The sequence below is a fragment of the Asparagus officinalis genome, chromosome 1 (assembly GCF_001876935.1).
Source record: "Asparagus officinalis chromosome 1, Aspof.V1, whole genome shotgun sequence".
Classification (NCBI taxonomy): domain Eukaryota; kingdom Viridiplantae; phylum Streptophyta; class Magnoliopsida; order Asparagales; family Asparagaceae; genus Asparagus; species Asparagus officinalis.
Genome location: NC_033794.1, coordinates 6,408,267 through 6,431,233, shown reverse-complemented (window position 1 = coordinate 6,431,233; position 22,967 = coordinate 6,408,267). Strand labels below are relative to the sequence as shown.

Below are 22,967 nucleotides of genomic sequence, written 5' to 3'. Positions count from 1 at the left end.
TATACATGTACTATTCTAACATTCAAGGGGTTCACAAATATGATCCTCTAACGCACACACTACACAATTACAAGAACACACAGTTCTTCTTTTACCCCCACTTACTTCATCAACTAACTTGATCGTTGGAGGTACAACGGGGGACCAATTCCCGCCCTCTCACGAATTTCTGTATGTGCAGATTGTTCAGCAACCCCCATTCAAGAACCAGACATAAAGTCAGGAAAGAAAGCGGCCCATCTTCAATATTGAACAAACCAATCCTATCCTGGATCCAATTGACTGTGTGATCACTAGTACATCAATATTTTTTATTCGTTACTTATCCAATAAGTTAAATCAAAAAATTTCGGTCTCCCGAGTACAATAATTTGTGAAAATATTATTCTCCGCTTAAAAAGCATTGCAATTAGAAAACTATAAAGGGTGTACATGATAAAACCCTCAAATAAAACCCACTCCTTGAACCTTTCCCTCTTTCTTTTTCCGTCTCCGTCGAAAACGGCGGTTAGGGTTTCCCATCTCGATCTCAACCTCGATCATGGGGACCTCTCTAAAGAACAAGAATACCCAAGCCAACTGATCAAATCGGCGACACGAAGGCCGATTCAGTTCGTTCGTCTTCGAAAATGAAGAGGAAGGGGGAAAGAAGGGATCTTGATTCGAGTTCGTCGAAGAAGAAAAGAGTGCCCTTTGATGTCCCAAAACATGGAATCGAGGAGAGCAGTGATGATGATGGGGTGAGCTCTGCGGAAAATCTAAGCTCGAAAGGTGAAGTTAACGCTGTTAATGGAGGCAGCGCGCAAGCAAATGAATCTCATTTCTCGAACACGAGGTAACGACAATAAAAACGAAACCTTTACCTCAAATTTTTAGCGGGCATGATTTTTATTTTTATTTGTCGTTCAGCTCATTTATGGGTCATTTCCTCCGTTAAATGTTATCAAATTGTTCGTAGTTTCTTCAACCGTTAAATTTCTTTGACTTTTTGATACAGGTTTGATCAATGCCCAATTTCTTCATTGTCGCTGGAGGGAATAAAAGCAGCTGGGTATGAGAAGATGACTATTGTGCAAGAAGCAACATTGCCTGTCATTCTTAAAGGTATATCGGGAACCGTCATTTGGAAATTGAAACATCATTCTTTCGCCTAATAAATTGGTTTTTTTTTGTGATAATAGATTGGTTTTTTTGTGGAATAAATATTGAGTACGAAATTAGAATTGAGATAGTATTATCCTATAGGTAAACAAATAAATATCAAAAAACAAAAAACATAACAAAATTATATCAAAAAAGTATTGCTGCACAATATTCGACAATCTTCTATTGATGTAAAGGCACTAAATCCTATTGTAGGATTTCTATTCCTATCAAAACACATTAGTGTAATATGACGCCGCCAGCAAAGTGTTAGTGGGCCTCATTAGAGCACATTTGGCCTGCGTTTGTTTGTGTGTTCGTGTTAGCATTGTAGTTGGTGTGTGTTGTTGTTAAGTTGTTGATTGTTTTATGTTTTGGGTATAGTATTTATTTTTATTAATAATTGATTGTGTATGAATATTAAAGTATATAATTAGAAGGATACTTGTGTTAGAATGAGTTGCACAACAATCCAGTCTATCTGCGAAATTGGCAATTGATTTTTTTGTCTTTTCTTTTTTTGGGAGTACAGAAGTTGTTCCTGAGATTTTTAATTTTTTAATCTTATATTTCTTAAGTAACAAAGTTGTTGCCAAAATATAGAGGTGGGTCATTAACTTATCATCCGTAAAAAAGAAAACTAATATATTATTGATAGCATTGCTTTCAAATATCTTTATGAAATGAAGATTATTATGCATGGGTGAAGCGTGAGATATTCCTTCGGGCCCATAGGTTTCTCTCGTGAAGGATTCAGCCTAACTGGGCCTCATTAAATAAATGATTTTAAAAAAATAGCCAGATTTGATCGTTTTCTAATCTCAATTCATTTAAATAATATTTGATGAAGAATCAGATGTTAGTCCTTCAAATGCGTTAAAAATTCTAATAGGTCTCTCAGATCATAATTAGACTTGCAATTTGGTCAGTTTCTATTATTTCTACATTTAATTTCAGATAAACCACATGATTGTTCTCTTAACTTTTGCTGCTATTCTGATTTATAGTCTTCTACATGAATATTTAAGTTCACTCTCTATTTTTGGTAAAATAAATATTGATCAGCTTCCACTCATCTATCTTACTACTAAAAGGTAATTTCATAAATGTGGTAATATTGACGTAAAGGTACTTTGGTGCAAGTATTAGCAAAGCATCCTTCAAGAGCTCGGTATGTAAACCGTTTGCCCTATAAAGGCTTTCAAGTTAATGCAGTTCTTGCAGGGAATAACTTTAGTTGGTACAAATAGTTCAATGAATATAATATGAAACCCTTAGAAGGAAATGGTACCTAGTACTTACCACCTAATTCATAAATATTAATTCAAGCTACTTTTTACTGGCAAACCATTGTTTTAATTATCTTTACTTCTGAAGACATGCAAACAAGGAATGGTATATGATTCTTGCACTATCTCAATCGAAAGGGGGAAAATTACCATTAACCATTCTCAACTTCCATATGCGGTAATAATATTATATCACCTTTTCACCAATATTTGAGTTAACTTTTTAGACCTAATCATGTACTATGTTATTTAATTCTATCCATCTTAAAACTCATGTACCGTCAATTCTCTTATAACCGAGTATCAAAATTAGACACACTTTACACTTGAAAAACATTGTTTCTTGTAGCAAACTTTATGATATTAGCTAATCCGTATCTCACAAGCAGAATCCTTATAGTCTATTAACGATCAAAATTGATGATGTTAGAAACTAACAAATCAATGCAGAAATCTTTCTTAAGACAAAGTGTAATTATTCCAGATTAACCACCATCTCCCTGTTGCATTACTTTTTATACTGAACATACAAAACAAATAAAATTGCTCTTGGTTACCACATTGGCATATTTAATTTATTCTAGTGAATATTTGTGTCGTAAGACTTCGATGATGCACCACATAACGACTTTGCAATGTGTCAGTTGACTACCAGTTTAGAGAGTCGAAACTATGCATATGCATACTGTTCATTTTGAGGAATATAAGCTGTTTGCTTATAATTATAAATCTCATTCTTTTGTTCATATTTATCGCTTGAAGAAGTTCATTAGCTTAAGGCTAAAGAACGTGTTTTCTCACATGAATATTCATATAGACATTGGATATGTTCTTAATCGATCTCTCATCTGTTGTAGGAAAAGACGTCCTTGCGAAGGCAAGGACAGGAACAGGGAAAACAGCTTCTTTTCTGGTAATTTTCTTGATTACTTCTTCTATTAACTTTTTTTCTCTTTGTACTTGTATCGTACATCATCTCATGCTGGTAATGGTAAAATCCAGTATTTTTATTTACATAATGGTTGATTTCAGCTTCCAGCAATTGAGGTTGTTTCCAAGTTGCCTCTTCTTGCTTGTGATCGCAAAGGTTCCCCAATTTTTGTTCTTGTGGTATTGCCGACTCGAGAACTTGCAACTCAAGTGGCAACAGTGGCTAATACACTAACAAAGTATCACTCGTCTATCAGTGTACAAGTTATAACAGGTGGCACAAAAATAAGTGCAGAACAGAAGAGGCTACGAACCAAACCATGCCAGGTTAATACTTGAGCTATTTTTCTTTAGTATGTGAATGAGATATTTCACCTATCAAAGTATACTGAATTTTAGTTCAACAGATTCTTATAGCGACACCTGGAAGGCTTACCGATCACATTAAAAACACAGCGGGATTTTCTGCTCAGCTTAAGCATCTGAAGGTCCTGATTCTTGATGAGGCGGATCGTTTGCTAGATATGGGCTTTAGGAAAGATATTGAGAAAATTATTGCTGCTGTTCCTACTGAAAGACAAACACTTCTCTTCTCTGCCACGGTTTCAAATGAGGTATACATATTTTTTTATATTCAACAATTCCTAGTAATCTTGAGGAGTCTAAAATTACAGTTTCATGTATAGGTTCGCCATATTTGTAAGATTGCCATGAAAAATGATCATGAGTACATTAATACAGTCGAAGAAGGAACTGAGGAAACACATGCACAGGTATCATTTACTGTTCATGACTGCAACACTTTTTTCAGGCAATGATTAGATTTATTTATTTATTTATTTAATTTTAACATGACTTGTTTATCAGGTTAGTCAGATGCATTTGGTTGCACCACTAGGTGATCATTTCCCAATACTATATTCGATTTTGTCTGAGCATATTTCAGATGATTCTGACTACAAGGCAAGTCGTTATAATAAATCCTTTGCATCTATTATTTGATTTATTTCTTTCTGGATGTTGAGCCTTACAACAATGCTCTACAGGTTATTATATTTTGTACAACTGCAATGGGCACGAGGCTTGTTGCTAGTCTTCTCTCTCAGCTGCGTATGAATGTTCGTGAGATACATTCTAGAATGAACCAGAACAAAAGAAACAGGGTTTCCGAAGAGTTCAGGAAATCAAAAAGTCTTATACTTGTGAGTTCTGATGTTTCTGCTAGGGGTGTAGATTATCCAGACATTTCCCTTGTTGCACAGGTAACTTCTACTACATAATAAATCTTTGGTTTAATTGCAGATGTGCCATCCGTAGTTGATGGTGCAACCACTTGTATTCACTAAAATTTTCTATTAGCACTTATGCTTCTGAATTTGAACAATGTTCAGAGGGAAAATTAGTCCTTTTTCTAATATAATTGGGAGCAAAAGATATATCATCTTGTGGTTCCCACATGACATCCCAAGCTAATTTGTTTGGAATTCAAGGGGTGTAATTGCTAGTAAATAGTTTAGGGGGTATAAACAGCTAAGTACTCTTATTATAGGGGAAAGTCTATTTTTGTCTATGTTTGGACAAGCATAAACATATGGACTTTTGACCAAATACTGTGCATAAAACAAAATTATCTCACTAACTCTGTTTCAGCTTGGAGTGGCAGCTAGTAGAGAGCAATACATACACAGACTTGGTAGAACTGGCCGAAAGGGTAAAGAAGGAAAAGGCATATTGATTTTGGCACCTCAAGAGAAGTACTTCCTGTCTAAGATCAAGGATTTACCTTTGGCAGAGGCTTCAATCCCTACGGTTGACCCAAACGTCAAAAAGAAAGTGCGTATTTTTCATCCTTTTTTTAATCTTTAAACCTGTTTGGATTTATACTAACCCTTACAATCTTTTGATGAAGTACTTGAGCTATTCCTGACACAATGATATGGAAGTTGATAAAAATTCATGGGGGTATGATATGCTGTGACTAATAGCAATGAAATAATGAATTCAACACCAATGAAATATCTGTGCAACATTAAGTTTGCAAGAAACACTAAAGTCGGAAGCTGCAGTGGTTTCAGGGCCAAGTTTTACTTCTTTCTTTTGTGCTGCAATTTTTGCCTCTGTTATGGCTGTAGTTCATGCTATCAAACTTTAGTTTCTTGCTTCTTCTTTAGTCTCTATTGACGATTTGAAATCTTTAGCAGGAGCTTTTCTAGCTACACTATAGCATAATTAAACATCAAATGATATTTCTCCTTCAGTTGAACAGTGCAGTTTTTATTAATGCTTCTGTTTTTGTCCGACAATAGCAAACTGTTAATGTTTATGTCTGGATCATAGCCTTATATGGTGGACACACTGCAGGAAATCACAAAGAGGAGGCTAAACATGTTTCCCTACCAATTTTAAAAATGCAAACAATTAAAAAGAAAGTGCAAACAAAAGTACTGAATGAGTGTATTACCAACTATACAATTGAAGCTGAGGCAATTTTTTCCAGCCTTTTGCCTTGTTTTACTTGCACAAATTTTAATTTTAATCATAACGTCTCAGGTGAAACAAGCACTGTCAAATGTAGATATGCAGACCAAGGAATCAGCATATCAAGCATGGCTCGGCTACTACAATGGAGATAAGTTTGTTGGAAAAGACAAGAATAACCTTGTAAACCTTGCAAACGAGTACAGCCGAAGCATGGGACTTGAAATTCCTCCGGCAATACCCAGAAAAATATTGTCTAAGATGCATTTGGGCTTGAATATCCCAGGATTGCGTTCAAAGTAGAGAGTTCTATAGCCTCGTTCGTCCCATTGCTATCTTTTACAAGTAAAGAGTTTTGATACCTTTTCCAATTTTCCCCCCTTGTAAGAGACTTTAACATCTTGAGTAGCTACTCCACAACCATTGGAGATTTACTACTCAAGTTATATCCGGAAAGTTGAATGTATTTTGAGTTGTAAACCAAATATTTGCGCCTAATTATGATTGGATTATTTTATGCTATGATCCAGTGGAGGTTTTTTTAGCACTCGATCGCAATTAAATTGTTGCTATTCATCATAGTTATCACCTCATATGAGACTTCAGATTTTAGAGGAAGAGCATTATAATTCGGCGTTATTGAGTTTTAGATAGCGTAATATTTTGCAAAATTGTTTTATAGATCTCGTGTTATTTTATAGATGTATTTGCATAAATCCTCTCACTTGAAGAATTTATGTTCTTGAAAAGAAAAACTTCAAAAATTTCCGCCCAATATGTTAGTATCTTATCTTCAAATACAAGATAATAGTATATACATAAAGTCTCTTATTTGATAGCACAGATTTAAAAAATAAATAAATCCTAATCATTTATTTATATCCAAATAACATTCTATATGTAAATATCATACTCACATGAAATAAAATAATTGTAAATGAAAAGTAAACTTATCTTGTACTTTAAGATAAGATAATTGATTGTTTCAATTTAAGACGAGTCTCTAATCTGGTACACCGCAACTAATTTTAACAGCCGATAATGATGATTACTGCAAAGTGTCCACGTCATCTCTCCCGTGATTACGAGTTCTACATGATGAAATCATTAATAATGGAAGCAATTCATTATTGATGCTTCAGCCGCTACCATAATTTTTGATATTTTCCCACCGTTCTCTGCTTCAATCACAAATTCGATTTTCAGTTATTTTGCCACATTTCAGAGTTTTCAGTCCAACTGTTTATTTGATAGCACGTTTGGGTTTAAGTGCAATTAATCACATATTAATTAGTACCAATCATCATTTGATGCAACCGGTGTCTTAATAAAACGTGAAAGTATCCCGTGAACGGCCCCCGGCTATAATTGAGCAACACAGCCAATTTGTGAAATCTGATGACCCTGATTTTGAGTACGGCCACCATCCAGCTCACAAGATCAATAATAATGAAACATAGACCAAGATAATTTACAAACTATATATCACCTTTTATTTGATTTGGTAGAGATAATTTACAAGCTATATATCATTTTTTTTATTTGGTATCGATCCATAACCGAAACATACACATCTAGACAACATATATTTAGCCCTATAGATATATATAGCTACAGATACAGAAGGGGTGACAACGGGAGGATTATCATATACAGGAAGGCTGACAAACGTACATATTTTCTATAATTATACAAAAGTTAATGAGAATGATTGACTCCGATACTTTCCTCAAGCTGATCAAGTGCTGGCGACTTCCTTAACCAACACCGGCTTCTCAAGGCTCAGAGGCCACAAATAGCTCAACCTCTGCTTCTTCGGCCTCATAACGTACGCGCTCGTGTGCTGCTTGATGAGGCCATTGATGGCCTTGAGGTAGTTGCTAGAGTCGTGGTCTCTGATGATTGTGCCCTCGGATCCATAGGCCGATGGGCTGCTTAGGGTTTCAAGAGGGTGAGGGGAGTTGAGAAAGGCTTTTATGGCGCGTGCATGGGTGGTGATGTGATTTTTGTCGAGAGAGTAGAGGGCGGGTCCAGGGGGAAGGAGAGGGTGCGGGGGAGATAATTTTTCGTTGGGTTGCAGGATTAGGAACTTTCCAAGAGGAGAATACAGCAATTTCTGCAATATGCCACAACCAAGAATACAAGTCAAAAGATGAAATGTTACAGATGACATGGTAAGGGTGTTAACATGTTCATTTCTAAATTTCGCATGTGAATCATGTTTGTATATTTAGAAATTTGCATGTTGACTTGGTTGTTTCTGAATGCACGAGGTGTACTATCAGTGTGATTGCTAAGAGAACTATCATTCAATAAGATTCTCTAATAGTCACAACTAAATCGAGGTCATAATCAACTTTTAGTTTTTAGTTAGGAGTCGAAAAAGTTCACTTAGGGGTCTATTCACACTTGGGCAAGTAGAAAAGGTGGTCTGCCAGCACCAATTAATAGAACTCAGGGGTCTATCCACGCCCGTGGAAATATATGGGGTCTATCCGCAATTGGGCGATAGCATAGGGACCAGGGCTTCTATCAACAGTTAACCCTTTTTATAATAAGAAAAAGATACTACATGTTCTTAAAGCTAAGAATATTTTTTAAAATCTAGTAGCTCGCAAGTCCTATCTCGATAATATGCATCTCTGCCTACATATAGCTAAACTATTTATCTTAAACTTTGATTTTCAGGTTTCAAGAAAATTGAAATTTAAAACTATTTACCTTAGAGGTCAATTTATTAAATTCCTTTACATAAGAATCAACGATATGAACCTATGAAAAATAAAAAAGACAACAATATTTTCTTCTTTGAAAGTTTTTCTTTTACACGTTAAACTATAACTATTTACTATTTCTCATCTAAGTAACTGCTAAACGCTAGAATGACTAATATCATTGAGTTAGGAATTTTAAGTTACCTCTCCGCTGAGACAAGGATGAGACCGAAATGAGCCATTAAGACGCTTGAGCAATTGCGCGACATGATGAGGATAACTACACGAAAAGGCTCTAGGCACAATATCCCTATGCAACATCACCGATAAAATGTGCCCTTCATCGAGCCCAAGTGCATCAACCACTCTTCTTCCACCACAGAAAACCGATGGAGATCCAAATGTAACAACAGGAAGAAGAGAGGACAACGGGACTGCATTCCTAGCACAGAGCATGAGGTTGACGAGCAATGAGAGGCTGCCTCCCAGAGAGTGGCCTGTGAACCTGAACTTGGCTTGGTTACCGTAGCGTTTTAAATGGGTTTTGATCTCGGGCATGAATTGATCGTATATTCCCTTTGCTGCTTCGTAGATTCCTCGGTGAACTAACACCTCGGTTCCCTGCTTAGTGATAATTTTTGAGTATTAGATCATCATGAGGAATGAGGAGCAGATTGCTATCTGTTCAGTTTAATGTTTGCTGCCATGAACCTTAGAGGATTTTGCATTTACCATAAAACTCTCTTATTAGAGAAAACTACCATGATGAAAACTGCGGTAAAGCGCGTAAGAATAAAAGTGTCCAAAATATTTTGCATGCAACCGCTTATCCTAACTGCTGCTAAACATGGTACTTTGTGGAGAAAAAAGTTCACGGTAATGTTTTTAATTAAAAAAACTTATGATAGTTTTTGCATAAAACATTCCAAAGGTCATGCATATATAGTTTTGTAAAAATTACCAATATATGATGATCAAATTGGAAGCTCACCTCAAATTTGGTAGGATCAAACATAAGGTTGGCTTGCCAGGATGCCAATGAGTCAGAACCCTGTCATTCAGTCCAACATGTACATTTGTTAGGGTACCGTTCACATACAAGACTCAATGGTGGTAGTATTTCATGCAATGCAATTAATCTCTTAAAGCAAGAACACATTTATGTAGCAGTATTATCTATATTTTTCAGAACAACTCAAATCTTTCGTGTGAATTTGTTTACTTTGGTCCGTCGGAAGAAAGATGGAACAACCCCAACTATATTATTAACTCACAAACAATTAATACAGGTTTAATGGTTGACAATTACATCCAACTTCGTTTCATCCTGCTCTTTCTCCCATTTGAATATGAATATGCTACCTCGAATGATAAGAAGTTATCATTAAAGCAAGTAGATTATGACTTGAGAAACTCTAGAGCATTCGATAAAATTTAAGGAGGCTAAACTAACAAATGTATGGGCTGGCTTTTGGAGGGTGACAAATTGGTCAATTTAAGATGGAACAGCTGGACTCTTTGTAAAATTTAAATAGCATAATACTTACCGCACAAAAATTAGGCTAAGCTTGGTCTTAAACTGGTTTTGGTAAGAACTAGTTTTACCAAATCTTCTAGCTCGCAACTATATTATTATTATTATTATTACCAAACTAAACCAAATTTAAAAGCCCAAAAACAGACTAAAAGCAAACAAAGTCATTTCTGACTAGTTTTTGCGAGACTAGTTTTTGCGATCAACAAAACACTATACAAGTAGATTAAGTTCAAACATGACCGATTTTCAATGAGTTGGTAAATACAGACTCACTTCAAATGGAAAAAAGAAAAACAAAACAAAACAAAAGATTGTTCATGCTAAACCCAAAACTTGATTGTACCAAGAATTTTCTAAGAACATATTTTCTCATTCAACATGAGTTTGTGTGGGCAAATCGCAACTTGTACCTCTTGTAGGTCAAATATCTAATTTATTAGTACTGAAGCGACTATTGTTTGACAACCTTAAATTAAACTTTTATTTAGTCTAAACATGCTTCTGTAATCTATATACTATTACTAAAAACTCTTACCCTTAAAAACGCCACTTGGCAAAAATGTCACATACCCTTGAAAACGCCACCCAGCAAAAATGACACATGACAAAAATGACACATACCCATATTAGCCTTTCACCCACATCTCCTTTCACCCGCCTCCTCACCCCTTTTTATTTCTCCACCTATAATTATTTCACCCGCCTCACGCTAGAAAATTTTCCCCTTTCGGCTAATTCATAGCATGAAATTATTCTAATGTGATTTTAAGTTTTGGATAAATTTGTTAGCTCTATCTGAGCGTGTCCTGTAATATATATGTATGTAGTGGTGCATGCTTGTGTGCATGTTTGACAAACTAAAATTTTATTTTTCAATTCATGTATCTTATTGAATACAAGTGTATTTTTCTTTTCTTTCTATATAATTATATTTTTCTGTTTCAGATCTGTTTGTTTCTTTGTTTATCTTTACTATTGGTAAGTGATGAACTCAATATAATCTTACTAGAATGTTGGTAAGTGATGAACTCAATATAATCTTACTAGAATGTATTTCTCTTATATTATATTTTGTTATTTTTTCTCCAATAGCAATGCATTTCACTTCAATATTTTTGTTCTTTCTTATGTTTATATAGAGTATGTGAAAATTACATTTTATTTAACTAATTGAGTATTTCTTATGTCGTATTCTTATGGTTTGATGATGTTCTTAAATTGCAATCATATACAATTTTCTTACACTGATCTTATGGTTTGATGATGTTCTTAAATTGCAATCATATACAATTTTCTTACACTGACTTTATTTGATTTTGGTATTACATTGTCTCTGTTCTTAAATTGCAATCATATACAATTTTCTTACACTGACTTTATTTGATTTTGGTATTACATTGTCTCTTATTTTCGTCAGGTGGATGTCATACACCCCTTATATGATAGTTATTATATTTTCTTTGTTTTTCGACATTACACTTTTATTTTACCAATTTTTTTGGAAAGTTATAACGGTTTAAATATTGATATGACTCACACAAAATGTTCAAATATTATTTTCCCATGTTCACATTTTTCCAAACCTTTTATTTTTTCATTTTTTTTAAGTTTACCCATTTTGGTACTTTTTTGACATTTTACTTTAATTTTGAATTTTTTCTACCTTCTAAATAATAAAATAACTCATTTTACTTTAATTTTGAATTTTTTCTACCTTCTAAATAATAAAATAACTCCCACCATATTTCTGAATACCGTTTTTATACAATTACATTTTTCAAACTATATATGATCTTAAACTGATTTAAGTTTTCCAAACTTTCTAATTTTCCAAACTATATATGCAACTTAGACTGTATTATTTCTGACTATTTATATATTATTACTGTTTTACTTTGTATTCTTTTGCTACATTAATTTTTATATATTAAACAAATTTGTGCATCGCACCGGCCTTAAACTAGTTAATTCAACAGGAGCAAGGCCCCCACATAAAAGATCCCACCAGCAATGCCATAAGATTCAACTTAATCTGAAAATTCCCGCCAACCAATTAATAAAAAAACAGTTTTAATAAGCTGCCCAATTTACGTAAAATCCCAGCAAAATCCCCAGAAATTACCTGGATGACGAAGCACCGGGTGCACGTGCCGGATCGCGCACACAAAAACACTTCGCAGCCGACGATGCCACCGACGCAGCCCCTTTCGCCCCTGCCAGCCTCGCCTCCTCCTCCGCCGCCACCACCGCACGTCATCGTCGAACGCCGCCACGAAAGCCGCCACTCGCCACGCGGCCTCATTCCGTGCCCCCGTGCGGCCCACTATCCTCCTCCGCCGACCGCCGAACGGAGAGCAGCGCCCCTGGCACGCGAGCGACCTAGGAAGCGCCGAGGCGGCGATCCTAGCCAGCTGCAGGCGTGACTGTGCGCCTCTGTGTTCGGTTTTAGCGCACCCGACCCGCGCTTGGCCCGGATTGCATTTGACCGTGCCATGTCTTCTTTTGCCGAGGAGAGGTGACAGCTGTCAGCCGGTAGCTCGTTCTATAGTCCTTCCCCCCGGTCCCTGTGGAGACAACGGCATCTGATAATTTATCTTACGGGAAATGCCATTGTATATTTTGCAGTACCAATCACTTCCGATAATCGTCACACGCTCCCCTTGAAAACGCGCTACTATATACTTAACTTTTTTCCCCTTAAAAGTTTATAGTTACATTCACTATTTTTTATTCTTAACTTCAAGTCCATTTTATTTTGGGGGGGGGATACTCCAAATTCAACCTCGTGGCTTCGATGCCACTTGTCACTTCCCTGCTATTTTATTAAGAGCAGCAGTAACCGCATAATTCAGTGGCGTAGCCAGGGTATTCTTGCCCTGGGCAAGAAGAATATCCCGCCATTGTCACCCTCTCTCCTCCCCGCTTCCCCTCTCTTCTTCCTCATCTCCTTCCTCTCTTCAAGTTTGTCGAGCATTTCCCTGATCTTCCGCCTCTCCCACGACCTCTCCCTCCTCCCTCTCTCGCGTCTCCCTCCTCTCTCTCACTGAGCTCCTCATACTCGTAAACCACCTTTATTTTTCGTCCAGGGCAAAAAATAATCCTGGCTACGCCACTGACCGCGTTATATATAAAGTTTATGCTACTTTTGTATCATCACAAACAAAAAAAATTTCGACGGCTGACAATTATTTGTTATTTTTTGACAATATTCAAGAAAGGGGAATAGTGCAAAATTAGCACGGGACCTTGTGGTATAATTATCATTTTACTTTTATTAACTGTGAAATACTCCGCATGGATGCTTTTCTATCCCTCATGACTTTAGGCTGATAGTTGCCAATAAATGATTTGAGTGCTGATAGACTCATAATTAATGGAGAACTACCACCTGCAATTTTACGCCTTTAAATGTGCAAGATTAACATACCAATTAATCAAAATTAGCACCAAAGTAAAACTACAATTTCTAAAAAAAATCCACTGAAAATTAATTTCTCAAAATTCAGTTTAGAGAATCACAACAAACAAAAAGTTGGTGACCGGTGAACAGATCAACGCATCTCGTATGAACCATTTAAAAAAAACCTAAAATTAAATTTGAGGAAAAAAAAAAACTTGAAATTTACCTTGATCTCAGGAATAGCGTAGGCCATGTTGCACAAAAATGCGAGCTTGGCCATCATCTTCGTCTCCGACCAAGAAACCCTCGTCAACAACCTCCCGAACTTAACAGAATCCCATTCCTCGTCCTCAACCTCCGTTTTCTCCTCTTCGTCGGATTCATACGAAACCCCGCAATAAAAATCTCCTGCATCTCCATTAACCTCCTCCTCCTCTTTCTCTTTCCGAGACCTCCACTTCGATCGCAGCTCCAGAATCCTCTCGACCCAATTCCCTCTCTTCATTAAAGCATTATCGTCGGCGTCTTCCCGATCTTGATCGACCAGGCCGAGGCTCGATCTGCTGCTCGTCTCGTCGTAATCCGAGAGGATCTTCGGAATCGCGAAGTTGAAGGGGAACTTACCAATGCTCTTCGATTTCGTTGTTAGGGCTGCTTTGGGGACGTTGAGCGAGCATTTCAGCTGAGGCTCCGATCGAGATCGCCGGATTTTGGTTCCGCGGTCGCAGCGGAGGTCCTTGGCTGACTCCGATCGCCGCATTCCGGGGATATCCGCCGTCGTCGCCGGCGAGGTTGCTGATGAGGTGATTCTGATGGAGGTACACGCCATTTTACCCTCTCTAATTACTGAGCCTAATCTCATTCAGAGGGGGAAGAAGATGAGATCCATTAAATTAGGGTAAAAACTAGAAGTAAAAAAAACAAAAAAAAACGAAATTTTTTTCTTCCTTTCTGTTTTGCTAATTTTGGTTAAGGGAAGTCATCTGCTCCCCACTCGCCAAAGTTAGTAGCTTAGCCTTTTAATAGCCAAAAAAAAAAGACTTAAATACCCTCCAGCTGTACCCTTATTAAACCCAGAGTCGAAATCTTTTTCTCTCCTCCTTCGGGTTTCTCCCCTTCGATCGCTACCGGAAAACCCCTATTTTTAACAGATTTCGCTAAGATTTTTTAAGCGTTAAAATGCGAACTAAACCTGCTCAGAATTCAAAAAAGAAAACATTAATTGGATGGGAAAATGAGGGGAGCGAGAGAGATATTTATAGGGAGCCATGAAAAGTATCAGGGGAGGGAGGGGGAGAGGAATCTGGGCACGTAGCGTGAGGAGGCGAGGGCGTGAGGACGAAATTGACCCTGGCCTCGACGGACGCATTCGGGACTAGAAGGGGCATTTAGGTAATTGAGCAGGCCGTTGGTGGGAGCTCAGAAGAAAGGTGGCAAGTGTGCGGTTGCATGGGGGGGTAGTGAAGCAACCTGGAGCAAGGAGACGAGCGTCGCCTCTTGTTTGAGTCTTTTTGTTTTTGCTATTAATGGTAACGTAGCGAGGTCTTTCTTTTTTCTATTTTTTTTAAAATTTTTTTTTTCTTGTATATACAAACCGAGTAGAGCTCGGTGTGTCTCTTATTGATCAGCGGTGGATCCAGAAATTTTGATTTATAAGTACGTACGTACATGATATTTTTGCGTAAGTATTAATGATATCTGATGTGTATATAGATATGTATAAACAAAGAATAGTCAATAAGAGTGCTTTGTTAAAATTCATTACCATTGTACGTAGGGTTAGATTTCCTTCTATTTTAAGTGCCTGTTTGTTTACATGGAAGTAACTATAAAGTATGTGAAGTAAATGAAATATGCGTCGTTTCTGTTACATTCGAGAAGAAAAATATGTTTGTTTCTTTGAAAACACTACTTCTAATAATACTAAGCAAAATAATTTTTTAGCTTAGTATTAAACTAATTATTTTTTGGGGTTGGTGGGGTCAAATGTCCCTATTCCCCCTGCTAGAGCTGTCGTTGGTTATGGTTTACGTATCTTAATCTCACGGTTGTGTGGTGTAGATGTGTGTGATGTCAATTGCGGCATGTTAAATGTGGAGGGACACATCAACGACACATCAACCACGAGTATTGGACATGCATGCTTTACTCATACCAAATCTGACGTAAACGACAATAACAACGTAGGGAGGGTCATACCAACTGTCACTTACACATAACGGTCAAAACGAGATAAAGTAATCAAATCTTAAGTGAATGATACATCAACCATGTCTGAGGGACAGGTGTAGGCACTAAAAAATGTCAAGAAATAAAAGAGTGTTGAAGCTCGCTACTAGCATGACGAAGTTCGTTATTGAAGGCGAGGTTTGCCCACGAACGAAGCTCTCAATGCTTTATCATTTAGAAGACGAACTCGTCTTTGAAAACGAAGCTCGCCACTGAAGACGGAGCTCATCATTGGAGATGAAGCTCCTTTAGAAAATGAAGTCCATTAAGAATATACGAAGTTCGTCAGACGAAGTTCATCAGACGAAGTTCATCCAGAGAGGAACCTCGCTAAGAAGCAAGACCCGCCCCAGAAGACGAGGCTCACCACGCAGTGAGGATCGACCACCAAAGACGAAAGCTCACCACACAACGAAACACGCTCTGTCAGACGAATCTCTCTACGCATCAAGGCTCGTCTCATTAGACCAACCTTGCGACGCAGCGATGCTCGTCTCATCAAATGAGGCTCGACGCCAGGAGGCTGACGATCATGAATTCCCCCAGTCAGCCCTGTTTTCGTCAAAAGTCGAATTTGTTATCGAATTCATTATATCTTCGGTCGATTACAATAAATTCAAAGAAAACAGCCTTTTTATAAGACTCTTTTACACAACAAAAAGAAAATTACAACTCTTGAGAAAATAAACGCAGGATCGTTGTTTGGATCACTGCTTTCGTGGGATCTTTGCCTGTGCCGGGAGCGCTTTGACTCGTGGACCACCAAGTCACAGATTCTGATTGAACCGTGAGGGGTTTATGATTCTGACTTCGTTTATCGAAGTGAGAAATTGAAACGATATCTTATCGATGTAAGATAGTCGTTCTTCTTGAAATCAAGTCAAAGCTCAATTTCAAGGATTGGCCGTAAGATCAGCACCTCTGCTCTCTCTCTGCTCTGGATTGCTCTGGATTACTCTGAAGTGCTCACAATGATCAGCCCTTTTGGAAAAATGGCCTTAGGAGGGTATTTATAACCTCCAAGAACAGTTGGCAGAAAACAGGTTCGCGAGACAGCTTTTGCTGTCTCGACGGGCGAGACAGTGTTTGCTGTCTCGGGCCGCGTGACATAGAACACTGTCTCGGCCCGCGAGCAGTAAACACTGTCTCGCCGGACAGTAACCGCAGGCAGTTTTCATCTTAGCTGTTTCCCACCGTTTCAAACTCCTTTTATGTGGCCAGTGATCACGTTTGATTTTCCGCCCACGACGTTTCCCAGCGTTTCTGAACAGTTAGTGGCCGTGTTATGGAAAGTTTGTAAAACGGGAGTTTTGACAGTCTGAAAGTGTTTCTCCGTAGCCGCAGACAGTAAGTTTCTGCTCGGCCTCGGCGAGACGAGCAAAGACTGTCTCGCTGTTGGCGAAGACGCAAGACGGCCTCGCTGGGTGGGCGAGAACAGCAAAGAACTGTCTTCGCGTGGGCCCGACGACAGCAAAGTCTGTCTCTGCCGTCGCCGCGTGTACAGGTAAAGATCTGTCTCCCGCGCGCTGATGCCAGTAAATGACGTTCTAGCCCGGCGGACCTGTCAAGTCTGTGCAGCAGTCATAGTCTAGTCTCGGCTTTCGCGAGACAGTAAGACTTGGTGTTTTTTTTATTGGCTTTTTTGGCACGGATTTCCTTCTTGAGCTGGATGGATTATCTTCAGGCATTTTTGTTGGAGCCTACAGATACTCCGTCGTCCATAAGGGTATTGGTGCCAGGGATGAATCTTTATAGCGGAGTTCTGGGTGCTTTGGATAGAGATTCTTACTTGCGATCGCTTCATATGTCTTGGTGAGTAGATCGTTTGTAGAGGACCCGTGGTGGTTCAATCTTGTGCATCTCTTTGTCTCTCATCTATTCAGTGCCTTGTAGGTTAGTTATGATTCTTCCGGCATTCACGTTTTATCGTCTTGCCATGTTAGAGTTCTGGAATTTAAAGGCGAACTTTACTTGTTGAATATCAGCTTTGGTCGTCAATTGATTCTACTATTTGAGATTCAGGTTTATCTTTACGATTATTCTTGAGGAGATGGATCTCTCCGGAAGGCGCCTGGGGTTAGGAAAACCATTTTGAAACTCGCTGTACCTATTTGGAGTATTCTGGTCTCTTTTTTGGTGCGTAGGGATACCGAAATTCTGGAGAGGAAATGTTTATATTCCTAATCTCGCTTGGTTCTCTATGTTTGATTGAGTAGAATAAACCCGGATTGATGGAGAGGGAGAATTTTATATTCTACTCTCACGGGTCTTCTTGTTTGTTGGTGAGGATAAACACCGATGATGGAGGAGGAAGAATTTTATTTCTTCTCCTGATCTCTTGGTTTTGTTGGCTAAATAACCGGAATTTGCTGAGAGAAGAATTTTATACTTCTATCTCCTGAGTACAAAGGAAATTCTAAGAATGGATTTTATTCAGAGAATCTGAATAAGGTTATGATCAATTGAGATTTGGAAGCCAATCTTAATTTTATAGTTTTTGATTGGCACAAATCGAAGCTTGCGACCTTCGTTCAGTGGAAGGAATCGAAAGGGATTTTTGGTTTTGGTCCGTAGACTTGTGTAAGTTTTGACCAGTGGAGTCTGAAGATGATCCTAACTGTTTAAAGGTTTGATCGTTCAATTTGTGGACCTCTCGTTCATGGAACGAATCGAGAGGGGATTTTGGCTTTGGTCCTAACTGTTTAAAGGTTTGACCAAAATGGGAATTTGAGACGATCCTAACTGTTTAAAGGTTTGATCGTTCAATTTGTGGACCTCTCGTTCATGGAACGAATCGAGAGGGGATTTTGGCTTTGGTCCTAACTGTTTAAAGGTTTGACCAAATGGGAATTTGAGACGATCCTAACTGTTTAAAGGTTTGATCGTTCAATTTGTGGACCTCTCGTTCATGGAACGAATCGAGAGGGGATTTTGGCTTTGGTCCTAACTGTTTAAAGGTTTGACCAAATGGGAATTTGAGACGATCCTAACTGTTTAAAGGTTTGATCGTTCAATTTGTGGACCTCTCGTTCATGGAACGAATCGAGAGGGGATTTTGGCTTTGGTCCTAACTGTTTAAAGGTTTGACCAAATGGGAATTTGAGACGATCCTAACTGTTTAAAGGTTTGATCGTTCAATTTGTGGACCTCTCGTTCATGGAACGAATCGAGAGGGGATTTTGGTTTTGGTCCTAACTGTTTAAAGGTTTGACCAAATGGGTATTTAAGACGATCCTAACTGTTTAAAGGTTTGATCGTTCAATTTGTGGACCTCTCGTTCATGGAACGAATCGAGAGGGGATTTTGGCTTCGGTCCTAACTGTTTAAAGGTTTGACCAAATGGGTTTTGTGAGGGAAGATTGATCTAACGAAGTGATCGAATCTCATCTCAGCAAAAGAGTGTTCGAAAATCATAATAGGAGCTTAGTATTTATCATTCTGTCCATAATAATCGGGTTATCCCTAAGAATATTATATTTAACATTCTTCCAGGAACTTCCCATTACATGAATTATCGACCCCCAGCTTTCTTTGTAAAACTGGGTATAACGAGGAGTACGTTAACCTCAGTCATATGTTCGGGTTATCCTTAAGAATATAGGATTCTCCAGGAACTTCCCGTTAAGGAAAGGAAATAGTTTAGACTCATATACCTTTTGGAGTATCGAGGAGCAGTTTATACTCGTATACTTTTCGGAGTGAGGGGAAACAGTTTATACTCGTGTACCCAATGGAGTTGGGGAAAACAGTTTATACTCGTGTATCCGATGGAGTAATATGGTCGTCTTTACTCGACTTCTTTGGCCGTTATGACGCCGGAGTCAATTAAGGCTTGGATTTTGTTTTTGAGTCCAAAGCAAATTTCGGTGGGATGAAGAATCCTTCTGTGGTACGCACAGTAATTTGGATCCGTAATCATCTTAGCTCCATCCTGATCTTTAATAGGTGGTAGCTCGATTTTGTCATTAGCGAGGAGGTATTCCAATATGGCTGGAGCTTCATCCTCTTCGAATGAATATTCTTTTTGAAACTTCGGATCGAAAGTTGCGTTCCCAATGATTGCAGATGTCATTTGTTGGCCTTTCTCAGCTTCCTTTCTTTTAAGAAAGTGTTCAGCTTGTTCGCCACGAAATTTTAACTCCTTCCAAGTTGTGGACGGCTCAACCCCCAAAGCTTCCAAGACATCGATGGAGAGGTTATTGTGGCATGTTTGCAGGATGAACTCCTCTGTAATAGGATCTCTGCAATTCATCGCCATGTTACGGAAACGCTTGACAAAATTGTCGACTGACTCTCCGTCTTTTTGCTTCTCATCCAAAAGGATTCCGATTGACACTTCGGTGTCATCATCGAAGAAGTTGCTGAGGAACAAACTTTCCATGTCATCCCAGCAATTGATGCTCCCTGGCTTGAGCCGTCGGTACCAATCGAAGGCGGGCCCACGAAGGGTGCCAACGAATGACCGGATCATTAAGGCCTCGTTTCCAGAGATTATGCCCAAATGAGACTTGAAATAAATCAAGTGTTGAATCGGCGAACTCTTCCCTTCAAACGGTGTGAAGTTAATCAGATTGAATTTGGTCGGGTATGGTATTGAATCCCATTCCCTCGGATAAGGACATGGAATACCCGTCTTCTTAACTTCTTGAGCCGTCATCAAAGCATTGATTTTGTCTTCAAGTTTTTGCATTTTCCCGTCATCGTCTTCATTTCTTTCTGAATGATGTCGAGTAAAGATAATTGGACCACCCCCAGTGAGAGGTGCTATTGAACCACCCCCAATATCGTTATTGGGAGGATCCGTTAAACCACCCCCAGCGTTATTGCCATTGGGAGGTGTATCAGCCATAATGACTTCATCCACCTCTGGATCACTGTCATCTACAACATTCCGAGTGTGGTGGCTGGATTCAAATCGCTGATTGGACTCAGGAGGTTGAGGCTGTTGAGTTAACAGTTCTCTCATTTGTTGGATAGCCAACTTCATTTCTGTCTTCACTTCAGCTCTAATTTCTTCACGTTGTTTGGCTAGAGCTTCCTGAAGTATTTGAGTGAACTGATCAGCAGTGATTGTGAATACTTCTCTGATTTGTCCTGTGCTAGACATTGTATCATCAGAAGCGATTGCAGAATAAGTGTCCGAGAATTCATCCTCCGAGGACATTCCTTCTTGCATTCTCTTGTAGTCTCTGCGTCTGATAGCTCCTAATTGGAGTCGAGACATCCTTTGAGCAATTCTTGGATTGACTTTTCCTTTCGGGGAAAAGTCGGGATTTGAGTCACTTGAATGCTGTTTAGACTTTCTTCTATCAGCCACGTTGATGGTGACTTCAGGGAATTCATCATTTTGGACAGCTGCTCTTCTTTTGCGGAAATGTCTCGGCTTAGGTTTCGATAATACAGAGACTTTTCGTGGGATGACTTCTCGTTTGAAACAGTCACATTCTGATAATGCTGTTTTAACGAGTCGCGCACAGGAACAACGAGAGTTTATCTCTCGAATAACTCTCTTTCGAAAATTATTCACAACTTCAACTTGATAATACGATTCATCGGTATGATTGCCAAAAAATCGTATCGTCTGTTGGTATGATCTCCCAGGTATGACGATATCATTTGGTGAATGCGTCTTCTTCTGGGGGTATAAAACCTTGTTGGCATTCTCAGGACAATTTATTTTTGTTTTTGAGCGATCCAAGGTTATGTTGGGAGTCGCACGTCTGAAACCACCCATTTGCGGGTATGGGGTCTTAACGGGCTCCGAATGCTGATTTTGCATAAGTCCAGACTTTGGAATCCAAACTTGACGAAGTTTTGGTGATTCTTTGGTCACCATTTCCTTTCTCTTTTCTCGTCTTTGTTGTGAGAGAGCATGGGCATTAGCAGCTTTTGCACGACGTTTTTGTATACGTTCTTTGAGGGTCGAACGAGTCTTTTTGACAATAGTCCATTCATCCGTCGTTGTTTTAGCAGAGATACGAGTGATTGGTTGTTGAGACAACTGAACCACTCGATGTCTCCTCGACTCTAGGTCCGCGTGGTAACGAACCCCGTCGGTTTGTTCCAAGGCTTTAGCCATTTGGCGAGCACGGCGTTGGCGTTGTCTCTGACGAGCTCTTTTCGTCAATGCCGGCGGGCTTTGATTCGATGACTCTTTAACTAGATAAGAGCCATTGTGAGCAGAGGTATTGCGAGTGAAATTCTCAGCAACAATCAAGCGAGAATCTTCATTTTGTGCCTTCTTTGGCATGTAAGTCTTCCTCAATTGTGAGATCCTCTTGTACTTGCGAGATACTGAAGATCTTGAAGAGGATGATGAGAAATATTCCTCAAACTTGGTTTGGTCGAATTCGTATTCGACCATGGATTCAACTGGAATCTTGATCGGCTGCGACACGACGGTCTCGGCAGCGAGACCGTTGGCTCCCACTGTGGTCGCCAGTTTGTTTTCGCCAAAAGTCGAATTTGTTGTCGAATTCATTATATCTTCGGTCGATTACAATAAATTCAAAGAAAACAGCCTTTTTATAAGACTCTTTTACACAACAAAAAGAAAATTACAACTCTTGAGAAAATAAACGCAGGATCGTTGTTTGGATCACTGCTTTCGTGGGATCTTTGCCTGTGCCGGGAGCGCTTTGACTCGTGGACCACCAAGTCACAGATTCTGATTGAACCGTGAGGGGTTTATGATTCTGACTTCGTTTATCGAAGTGAGAAATTGAAACGATATCTTATCGATGTAAGATAGTCGTTCTTCTTGAAATCAAGTCAAAGCTCAATTTCAAGGATTGGCCGTAAGATCAGCACCTCTGCTCTCTCTCTGCTCTGGATTGCTCTGGATTGCTCTGAAGTGCTCACAATGATCAGCCCTTTTGGAAAAATGGCCTTAGGAGGGTATTTATAACCTCCAAGAACAGTTGGCAGAAAACAGGTTCGCGAGACAGCTTTTGCTGTCTCGACGGGCGAGACAGTGTTTGCTGTCTCGGCCCGCGAGACAGTAAACACTGTCTCACGGAACAGTAACCGCAGGCAGTTTTCATCTTAACTGTCTTCCCACGTTTCAAACTCCGTTATTTTGGCAGTTATCCACGTGATTCTCGCCCACGACGTTTCCCACGTTCTTAAACAGTTAGTGGCCACGTGTAGGGCAGTTGTAAAGGTAGTTTTGACCATCTGAAAGCTGTCTCACGTGCGAGACAGTAAATTCTGTCTCGCACGGCGAGACAGTAAATACTGTCTCGCGG

General features: G+C 39.0%; 2 protein-coding genes across 3 annotated transcripts; one reads left to right on the top strand and one right to left on the bottom strand.

Moving 5' to 3' along the window:
* Nucleotides 576-6,384, top strand: LOC109847433 (DEAD-box ATP-dependent RNA helicase 31-like). Of its 2 annotated transcripts, none has more exons than XR_002248627.1 (10): nucleotides 576-835; nucleotides 998-1,104; nucleotides 3,290-3,345; nucleotides 3,465-3,689; nucleotides 3,770-3,976; nucleotides 4,049-4,135; nucleotides 4,230-4,325; nucleotides 4,409-4,624; nucleotides 5,026-5,195; nucleotides 5,913-6,384. XR_002248627.1 is itself a non-coding variant. In XM_020416664.1 (10 exons), the coding sequence occupies exons 1-10, from the start codon at nucleotides 630-632 to the stop codon at nucleotides 6,141-6,143; spliced, it is 1,614 nt and encodes a 537-aa protein (XP_020272253.1). In that variant the 5' UTR covers nucleotides 576-629; the 3' UTR covers nucleotides 6,144-6,384. The 2 variants fall into 2 exon arrangements, 1 of the variants encoding a protein (XP_020272253.1); XM_020416664.1 differs by having other exon boundaries at nucleotides 5,013-5,195.
* Nucleotides 7,332-15,029, bottom strand: LOC109829880. Its single transcript, XM_020396960.1, is given in 6 exon segments — nucleotides 7,332-7,956; nucleotides 8,759-9,175; nucleotides 9,546-9,605; nucleotides 12,214-12,272; nucleotides 12,275-12,344; nucleotides 13,703-15,029. Coding segments are annotated over 6 exon segments (1,635 nt in total). The 5' UTR covers nucleotides 14,354-15,029; the 3' UTR covers nucleotides 7,332-7,578.

Excerpts from the sequence above, each read along its gene's own strand:
- LOC109847433 (XM_020416664.1), top strand. The coding sequence starts at position 630 with ATGAAGAGGAAGGGGGAAAGAAGGGATCTTGATTCGAGTTCGTCGAAG. Across the intron at positions 4,326-4,408 it reads CAGATGATTCTGACTACAAG|GTTATTATATTTTGTACAAC; the intron begins GCAAGTCGTTAT and ends AATGCTCTACAG. Across the intron at positions 5,196-5,912 it reads ACCCAAACGTCAAAAAGAAA|GTGAAACAAGCACTGTCAAA; the intron begins GTGCGTATTTTT and ends ATAACGTCTCAG.